This window comes from Pararge aegeria, chromosome 4 (assembly GCF_905163445.1).
Source record: "Pararge aegeria chromosome 4, ilParAegt1.1, whole genome shotgun sequence".
Classification (NCBI taxonomy): Eukaryota; Metazoa; Arthropoda; class Insecta; order Lepidoptera; family Nymphalidae; genus Pararge; species Pararge aegeria.
Genome location: NC_053183.1, coordinates 1,796,721 through 1,806,853, shown reverse-complemented (window position 1 = coordinate 1,806,853; position 10,133 = coordinate 1,796,721). Strand labels below are relative to the sequence as shown.

The 10,133-nt window shown below is 36.0% G+C and overlaps 1 protein-coding gene across 1 annotated transcript; it reads right to left on the bottom strand.

The window, feature by feature from the left end:
• Positions 1 to 4,120: 4,120 nt before the first annotated feature.
• Positions 4,121 to 6,685, bottom strand: LOC120623378. The gene is made up of 3 exons (XM_039889378.1): positions 6,586 to 6,685; positions 5,913 to 6,033; positions 4,121 to 5,072 (listed from the first exon to the last, which is right to left on the bottom strand). Exons 1-3 carry the CDS (start codon positions 6,677 to 6,679, stop codon positions 4,970 to 4,972), a joined length of 318 nt encoding a protein of 105 aa, XP_039745312.1. The 5' UTR covers positions 6,680 to 6,685; the 3' UTR covers positions 4,121 to 4,969.
• Between the last annotated feature and the right edge of the window lie 3,448 nt (positions 6,686 to 10,133).

Below are 10,133 nucleotides of genomic sequence, written 5' to 3'. Positions count from 1 at the left end.
TTACCATTGATGGGTGGACGTCAATTGCTGGTAGGAGTTACTACGGGGTTACTATTCATTATATAGACAACGAATGGAAGTATCGATCTGTAGTTCTTGATTTTATACCATCACGCGGTCGACATACTGGGGAAGATATTGCAACGATTTTCCAAGAATGTTTATTGGAATATGGCATAATTGATAAAATACAAGGTATCACGGTCGACAACGCAACTGCAAATACCAAATTTATGTATGAACTGGGCAAACAGCTGCCGCCACACTTTGATTCAGACAATCAACATTTCCGGTGCTTTGCTCACATTTTAAACCTTGGTGTACAAGATTTATTAGCATTACACTGTGAGTCTGACACTAACGCGCAAGATCAGCAGTACGAAGACTATGCAGACGAAACTGAGGATGAGGAAGATGAAGAATCTGCACCAAATATTGCTGACTCGCGTACATCTGTAACAAAGTTACGCAGTATTTCCAGTAAAATAAAAAGAAGTGAGATAGTGAAGAAGAAGTTTCAGTCTGCTTGTGAAGCAGCTGGCGTGCCATCAAATCTAAATGCCATTCTTGACTGTCCAACGAGATGGAATTCCACACATGATATGATTGGATTTGGTTTAAAAGTGAGAGCGGGCATTGACATATTGTGCAGTTCTGTCACCGAATTGAATGATTTTCAAATCACAGCTAATGAATGGCAGGTACTCGAAAAATTACATAAATTTCTAATAAACTTTAAACTTTTAAGTACAAAACTTGGTGGAGACAAATATGTTACGTTACCGCTAGTCATTGTATCATTTAATCTCCTGCTAGATAAAATTGAATCCATCGTAAAACAGTTAGATGAGAAACCTAATCGATCTGAAGTGGATGAAAGGCTCATTCTAGCTTTCCAAGCAGCTCGAGACAAAATGCTTAAACATTACAAGAAGAGCAACTGGATTTATTGTACTTCTTTAATTTTAGACCCAAGGCATAAGGCTCAGACTTTTGACCTGACAATGTGGGGGAAGCAACTTAAAACAGAAAGTCTGCGCAAGTTCAATGAACTTTATGAAGAATATAAAAGTCTACACTCACTGAACAAATCTCTGGAATTACCAGAAAAAGACAATAAAGTATGTGATGAAGATGAAGACGTAATAGACTTTGATAAACTCTATGAATGTCCCTCGACGTCATCTGGATCTTGTCTTCAAGGCTTAGTGATAGACGAGTTGGAGGAGTACCTGAGAAAACCAAGAACTGCCAGCTCGGAAGACATTTTAGATTGGTGGAGGACGCATGAGACAGAGTATCCGATTTTATCGAAAATGGCCCGTGATTTTCTCTCAATACCTGCAACTTCAGTACCTGCTGAGAGGTTATTTTCTAAAGCATCATTAGTAATTAGAAAACATAGAAATAGGTTAAGTGATGAGTCAGCCAGATGGTTACTTTGTATTAATTCTTGGTCAGAAGAATTGATATAAAGTATCATAACCTAATGATAAAGCTGTTGATTTGTGTTGTATTTTATTTTTTATTCAAATAAATGATAAATCGTAAAACTCTTTTATTAAATTTCTTATAAGTTGAGGGTTCAATCTCTTTCTAGACAGATAAGTATTGTTCTTTAAAATACAGTCAAGTTATTGTAATTAATTTGTTTTTTTACATGTTTTAGCAAATGTAAGCTTATAAATCATAAATGTTTATTAAGAAACAGTTACTTCCATGGAAAACGACATATAGGTCAGTTGATTTTTCGAATTTCTTATCAAATCTTCAGTTATTTATTAATCTGCTTGATCTTTACTATGGCTATGTTAATTCAAGCTCACAATGTTCCAATTCTAATACGTTTTTCTAAGATTTAAAGTAAACTTTAATAAATAGTAATAGACTAATAGGTAATTGCAAGACTTGCAAGACTCTTGCTGCAAGACCAAGACCAAGACCAAGACTGGGAGCGCAAGACCAAAACCAAGACCAAGACCAGGTGTATTGGCGCAAGACCAAGACCAAGACTGGCTAAGTCTCGTCTTGTTCTTGCATTTGGGCAACACTAGGTCAGGGTATGCATAAAAAAAAATAGGTACTGAACATGCTATTTTGATGTTACTGTATAATTTTATTTGTGAGTAGGTACCTAAGCTAACATTGTTTGTGATACCCATGTAGATCTTCTCATCATCTCCTATTTCCAGTAGGTATAGTAAGCTCTGAGACGACCGACTAGCGAGTTTTTAAAATTGTCTGCCATTGCGGCAATTACATTAAATAATGTTTTTTAGTGTAAACAATAAACAAGCATAGGTATTATTATAAATAAATAATGAAACAAAACATTGATCACTGCTATTCGCCTGTTTCTGTAAGTCAGTCAGAGCTCTTTTTACGTGCCGCTCCTTGTAGGTGCATTCCTTCCTTTACGAATAATCTCAATTAAACGTTAGTTAAGAATTAGCTCTAAACTTACCTACATTTTCCAAGCACACTGAACCATCAGATCACACGCCGAATATAAGAACTTTCTTACACTAAGAATATTCCTCACAATCATTTACAAACAATACACTGTCACAAAGGTTAATGTTAACAATAATAATTGTAACTATTTACAAACAACCGTACAGCAAACGAAAACACAGTAATTAATTCTAATTCGGTGAATATAAGTTGTTATGACAGAACAACTTATATTCAGCGATCGCCAGCGATAATGAGAATATCATAGTCAAAATATGTCCGTAATATTTTTTTAGTACACAAATGCTATTAAAAGTTGTCATTTGAAGAATATTACTTCATCAGTTACCAATGGCACCTGGTATACGTTAATAATTTATTTAACATAATTCGGCAACTTTTAATTTGGTTATTTTAATATACTTTTTGAACAAATTAGGTACTTATAAATTTCTAAAGACCTTGAATGTAATAAAATTCATTGATAAATTTTTTAACTACAAAAAAGAATTATTGCCGTTTTAAACAATAACAAACAAAGCAAATTACTTGTGCTTATAAAAAAACAAAGCATACATTTGGATTTCAAATTTCCGTAAGCAGTGCTTTTAAGATTTGCACACAAGCGAAACCCCTATACTGGAAACCTGGAAAACTCGCACACATAGAAAGAGCCAAATATTGTGTAAGCACGCACGCGATTATATCACTACACACCAGAACTTCCATGTGTGCTGGTGCACACAAGTAACGACAGATGCATTCAATCGCCGTGCTTCTATGGAGACCGCGGCGGCGCGGCGCATTAATTCGAGCGACGCATAAACGATTTGCCCGGCAATGGATACTTAATCGTGAAAACCCCAGCTAATTTTATGAGATTTAAATTATATTTAAAGCGTTACTTTTTATTTAGGGATACTGTTTACAACTCAAAATTAAAATATAGTCGAAATATTATGCAGTTTGTCTATTTTAGTTCTAAACCATGACACGGGACTTGTCCATTGATTTACAAAGAAGTGCGGCTGGTTTTAACTAGATGGCGCTTTTATAGTTTTCTATAAATTGTTTATTTTTTTTTCAATCTTTAAATTTTAAGTCGTCCTTATGGTCTGAGAGGCCCTGAGGTCAGGGTATGCACTGCTTATTTGCATCTATGAGATGCACGCCACTGAGTCTGACATAAGAGGGTCTAACTTGTTTCCGGTATGGCAGTTAGAGATCGCTTTTAAGCGATAAGGCCGCCTATTGTACCTTTTTTCCTTTATTTTAATTGTTTTTTTTCTAATGCTTGTTTTTTTTAATTTGTTGTACAATAAAGTGTATTTCATTTCATTCATTCATTCATTTCATTCAGTTATGTTAAACCCATATTCTCAATCGTTTAACCTCACGATATCGTACCGGAAAACTTAATCGCTTAGCAGCACGTCTTCATCAGTAGGTTGGTAACTAGCCTCCCATCAGACCAGATCCGTGAAAATTCTAAAATTATATTCCTAAATTTCCCCTGCCGGAAACGATCCTAGGACCTCGCACTTGGATTTACAGTGCCCACCGTTTCGCCATAGAGGTCCGTATATGTTTATATTATTATGATGAAAGGTGATGATATGATATGAATGATGATGATAACAGAAATAATAACAAAAAAAACAATAAGTAGTAAGGTAGAATTGGTTACTTTATCATTACAAAGGTTATCTCGCAGATAAAAGAATATACATAGATATTTAAGTGGTTATGGTAAACAGGACTGTTTATGTAAAAAAGTCTTATTTATAGTATCTTTTGTCATACAGCTTACTCTAATTGTGTATTAGGTTCATAGATGCTTTACGATTTGGATCGTTAGCTAAGACGGTGAGTGAAAAGAGCGTTTGGTTACTTAAGTCGGATAAAATAAAAGGCTGCTTGAAAATTGGGTACTAAGCCGTTGGGCCACTTCATACATGCACAAAAGTACTGCTTACATCAAAAAATTGTTGGTATTATTGTATTTTTAAACAACCAGTAACTTGTAGTTTTTCATTGCATGTATAATTTATTACACACATTGAAAATGAAGCTTATTTTACTATACCCCGCGAAAAGCAGGAGAATCTGTATGGTGTAATTTATAATTTCTTCCATCTTTATACTCCACACCAAGCAGATCTTCGGCAATGTACCCTCTACGCAAGTTTCGCTCCGATACCGCATCCTCAGATGTTGACTTTGAAAATTAGACTAATAGCATATTAGGCTTCATTTTCATAGAAGTTAACTTTTTTATTCCACTATAAGTTAGCACTTGACTGCAATCTGACAGTCTTAAATCGTAGCGGGCTAACCTATTAGGATGTATGGTAGTCATCGCTTAGCGGCACGCCGTTGTCGGTCAGTTGATAACTACCCACGGCCAAAGCCTCCCACAAGAAAAAAACTAAAATACGGCACTAGTTTGCTTAAATAACGATCCATAACGTATACCATAATGATCCAAGGCCTACACTAATAACATGGATCTGGATTAGTGTCTGTTATCACACCGTATAGTACGACAGCAAGCAGGGTAGGGTTTGGTCTTATCCTCCACCACGTAGCAAGGTGGTGCAGCAGCAATTGCCCCGCATCTGAAAAATATAACTTTTACTTCTTCTTGCTCGCGTTTTTTACTCTCTCTCTCTCTCTCTCTCATATCAACCCATAACCGGCCCAGTACAGTCCATGGGTCTCTTCGCACAATGAGAATTGTTTAGGCCCAGTGCGAATTGGTGGACTCCACACGCCTTTGGGAACATTATGGAAAACTCTCTGGCATGCAGGTTTCCTCACGATGTTTTCCTTCACCGTTGAAGCAAGTGATATTTTAATTACTAACGCATCTTTTACTCATAACTCAAGAGCGAAAACAGGGCGGTCAGTTCCCCAAATTAAGAGAAGTTCTGTAAAGAAATATGAAGAGTGGCAAAATCGCTACCTAAAGTTGGGAAAACTCAGAGAAGAACAAAATGGAGACGCCCTGCCCCTGTGCAACTCATGATGTGAAAATCAGATGAGTGAACTCGATTTTAAACGCGTCCATCTTAAAATAAAACCACACTCCAACATAATGTATAATTATGTTGAAGGTACCTTCATTTGTCCTTACTGCGCTCGATCTTTCAGTGCAAAGATAGAATACATCAGTCATATTAGGCTAGGCACACGAGTGAAGCCTTTTTAACAATGCAAGAAGTGTGCAGTTGGTGTATGAATGTTTCACAATATCATAAACGGTGATAGTTCAGTGGTTACGACTTCGGTTTCACTTTCGGTGGGCCGAGTTCACATCCCGACACGCATCTAAGCTTTTCTAATTTATGTGCGTTTGTTAAGCAATTAAAATAATAATATTATATTATTGCAATATTATATTATTATTTACTTTCGGAGCCTTTTTTACATCGTAATCCACACTTTGGTTTACTTACGAGACAAACTGCACCAATGTTTTCCCGCAGCTGTATTCCATACAAGAACTCTTCGAGGGCGCCGATTTACCAAACGGTATTACTGTATCGAGCTCTGCAATGTAGCATCCTTCGATCTCCGCTAAAAAAAAGAAAAATAAAGAATCCTTCGAAGAAGAAAGAAAAATATATAAAAACAAATATTGTTATAACTTTTTATTGAACGCTTGTTCTTGTTATTGTGTGACTTGACACAATTCTAATATCGAAATATACTCGTATGTCTAATATCATTGAAAGTACTATTTATAAATCTTCTATGCCTACCGAAATTATTTGGAAAAAAAAAATTAAGGGTATTTATATAATATCAAAATATCAGTGTTTTTACAATAATAAGAAACCTAACGTCCTTTTAAACAAAAAAATATTTTTAAATTTTTGTCTAGTCTGTCGGTCCGTCTGTTAGTTTAGGTTAATCTCCAAAACGTCTGCATCAATTTAGAGGGGACATTTACAGGCAGGTTGAGGATTAAACAACGGGTAATGAAGGTTACTTTTTATTTCAGTAGATATTACTCTATGCACATACATTATCAACATACGTGCTTTTAATTCTGCTAATTTTTTTATGTGACTGATTATGTCTAGGGGATTTCGAGTGCATTAGTGATTGAAAATAACAGGGACTCACCAAATTTCTTCGGTTTCTCCTCCAGGGGGGCCAACCCAACGGCCGCGTAGGCGACGCAAACCAACGTCACGAAAACAACCGTTTGCTTCAACATGTTAAATGTAAATAGTTACTAATCTCTATGTACTTACTTTCGTTATACTTGGCCGTCTGACCTCGTTATCAGTACCCCTAGTTATAAGATTTATAAGTTCGCAATAGTTTAATCGCTTTCGATCATCGAAACATTTTAATTAGTGAGGACATTTTAACTAATCTACCTTGTTTAAAAGCTCAACGGTGATTGGCCGTTTGTGTATAGAGCTTAATTTTTTTTGCGTTGACCAAATTAATAAAGGTTATTGCTTGTTTTTAGTCCATTTAAGAATATTCTGTGTGTTTTAAATTTCATATTATAAGCAAAGTAAATTAGGACGTCTGGTGATCCAAGAGCTGGCGCTTATTTAGTACAACAGGTAAGTCTAGAATTTCAAAGCGGCAATAGCGCCAGCATTTTGGGTGCAATGTCCATAAGTGAACAGTTAGACGGCTTATATTTATTGTAAATATTAATGTTAGCTTGTAATTGTTAATGTGTGTTTACTAATTGGAATTATATAAAGCAATGAAGATATAATTGTAAGAACAACAATTATTCATTGTAAAGTCAACATCTCCTGAGAATGCTGCGGTTTCGGAGCGAAACGTGCGTAGAGGGTACATTGCCGAAGATGCTGCTGCTGTTCGGTGTGGAGTATAAGGATTGAAGAAAATTTAAATTACACCACACAGATTCTCCTGCTTTTCGCGGAGTATAGCAAATTAAGCTTAATTTTCATATATCACAGATTTCCGCAAAGTAACGCCTGCTTCTATCTATCAAATCTATCCAATAATTGTAAGAAGTTCAGAAATCCAGTTAATATGAAATTGTTATTTTAGTGATCTAAAGTATCTTTGCGGAAAATGCATGTTGTGTTTACTTTTATATGATTTTACATACACTGTGTATGCTCGAACATTTAATGCATATTACAAAGCTTATGTAAAAATCGCTAATAAATAAATAAATTACTTTAAAAAGCAACATCACCTCTCGTTATGATTCTCGTTGGTATTGAACTTTTTGTCTTTTATTGATTTATATGCAATTCACAATTCATGAGGCATCTCCCTCTATACATCAATGCATTAACGACTCTAAAACTAGATGAATTATGTCGTTTCGTTTTTCGAACACGATTCCCTGGTTGCGACCGTGCAAAACATAAACTAAGGGATAATATTTAGATACGTAAGAGAGTATTTCAATTTGTTTTCTTGGTAACCGTCTTCCAAAACACGAGGGGCCTTATTAAGAAAATTGTCATCACGTTGGAGTAAATTATGCCGTCAGATGAATTGTGACAAAACACCGAATTAACTATTTGGATGTAAGGCCGCGTTTTTAATGAACCCCGAGAAGTTTATGTGTGGTGTGACTACGTATCTTGTCTTTTAGGTCCTATTGGCGCAGTGGCAGCTACCCTGCTTTCTGAGTCCAAGGCCGTGGGTTCGATTCCCACAACTGGAAAATGTCTGTGTATATTTATGTATATTATATATAAATTATTCATTCAGTAACTTTAGTGCCAAGCTACGCTTGTGTTATGGCGATGTATTACTCTGGGGTTAGATGGCGATGTGTGTATTGTTCTAGTATACTTATTTATTTATATAATTATTTTTATAAAATAAAGCTTTATACGTACTGTAAATGCCATGTGATTAACTAAAAAAACATTTAAAATTGATATATTTGGTACTTAGAGTGTTGGAAACATTAAATTTAATAATGTTTTATTTACACTTTGAAGCGTGCTGTCAGAATTAAACACGGTTTATTTTATGTGGTTAATTATTTCTCGCTTAACTGTTTAACAAAGGTTATCGCTAACAACTAAGATTTAAACATTGTAGGCATTCGGAGTTTTAGCGATAAGCCACAGTTGTAGCTAATAAATAATATATAATATTCAAGATTCATTTGTTTCAAGTAATTCCTACTTATAAAACATCAAGTCTGTTACAAGTAACTCCGAAAATTATATTCAATCAAATCCCTAATCTTGGCATCGATTATGAAACCTGTGATTATCAAAATGCGTACTATATCATCGCTTAATACACGACAGGGCTTCAAAATTCAGAATTAATTTATTTCAAGTAGGCCTAATATAAGCACTTTTGAAACGTCAAGTCTGTCTGTTTGTGGTGACTCTACCACCGGTTCGGAAGGCAGACTCTACCCAGAAGAAGCCGGCAAGAAACTCAGCAGTTGCTCTTTCGACGGCAGATTTAATTTAGAAGAACTTTTATTTCTATCGTATTCGTACTGTACCGTGTAGATAAAGATCATCATACGAAATCTATAGCAGTCGACTGCTGGACTAAAAGTCACGGCCAACGGGAGGCTTTGCCCATAATCACAACGCTGGGTTTCCTGCCCAGGGTTGTGATCGCAGTCTATAGTAGTAGTAGCACGGAGAGATGGTGCTGCCAGTTTTACGTTATATTCCCTTAGTCGCCTCATATGAATACCGCGAGAAGAGCCGAGGTGGTGACATCTATAATGGTTTATTGACCTGCCGTCACCACCCGGCATAATCACCACTCCACACTACCACTTTCATACAGGGTTCAATAAAAATACCGGAAAGCTCTCTGACTGTAGTTATTTACATTAAGACAACTTTTGTTCTACGACTTTTTTTAACTTGATAGTTTGTGAAATATTCAATATTAAATATTTTGCATGAATTCTCTACTCTGTTACTACTCTGTACCACGCGCGCGAACCACGAATCTATCGTGCATGCTCGCAGCGGTTTCGCAACACACATATATTTGGTTTCACAGCGTAATGTCGCTTTACAGAAGTAAAAAGATTTATTTATTTTATTGTATGAAATAAATTAATATTGAATTTTGAGTCGTAGGATAAAAGTTGTTAGTTTTAATGCTAGGAACTACAAGGCCGAGAGCTTTCTGGTATTTATTTATCCCTGCATCATCATCATCATATTAACCCATTACCGGCAGTGGCGTTCAGTTCATACATGCAAAAAAGCACTGCCTACCCAAATTATTTGATATGAAAGGCCTTATGTATACCCTGGTTGACAACCCTGTGCACGCCACTGATTACCGGCCACTGCAGGGCAGGGGTCTCCCATCCATGTGAAGGCCGTAATCCACCACGCTGGCCCACTGCGGAGTGGTGGACTGTATAAAGAGGTTCAAATAAAAATACAAGAGATGCTTTTCATAATTTATTCGTCTCCTTTGGTAACCCCTGCTTCCTCCTTACAAAGTCGCCCATCACTAAGAGTATTTTATTATTACATTAGGTTATAACTTTGGCACAATATTTGGCGTATAACATGTCACTACCATACAATACTGATTTGCTTTCCTTTTGGCATCACACAGTGGCATTAAGCTGGCTACCGTCGCTTCTAACTAAAGTCTGCTTACAATCGTGTCTTATGACCGTTTTTACTAACGGCGAACAAGGTAACGCTAAGGAG

Bases quoted from the DNA above. Each gene is read 5' to 3' on its own strand.
- LOC120623378 (XM_039889378.1), bottom strand. From the start codon at position 6,679: ATGTTGAAGCAAACGGTTGTTTTCGTGACGTTGGTTTGCGTCGCCTAC. The intron at 6,034-6,585 runs GTGAGTCCCTGT...TCTTTTTTTTAG, and splicing joins GGAGAAACCGAAGAAATTTG to CGGAGATCGAAGGATGCTAC. The intron at 5,073-5,912 runs GTAAGTAAACCA...TATATTTTTCAG, and splicing joins ACATTGGTGCAGTTTGTCTC to ATGCGGGGCAATTGCTGCTG.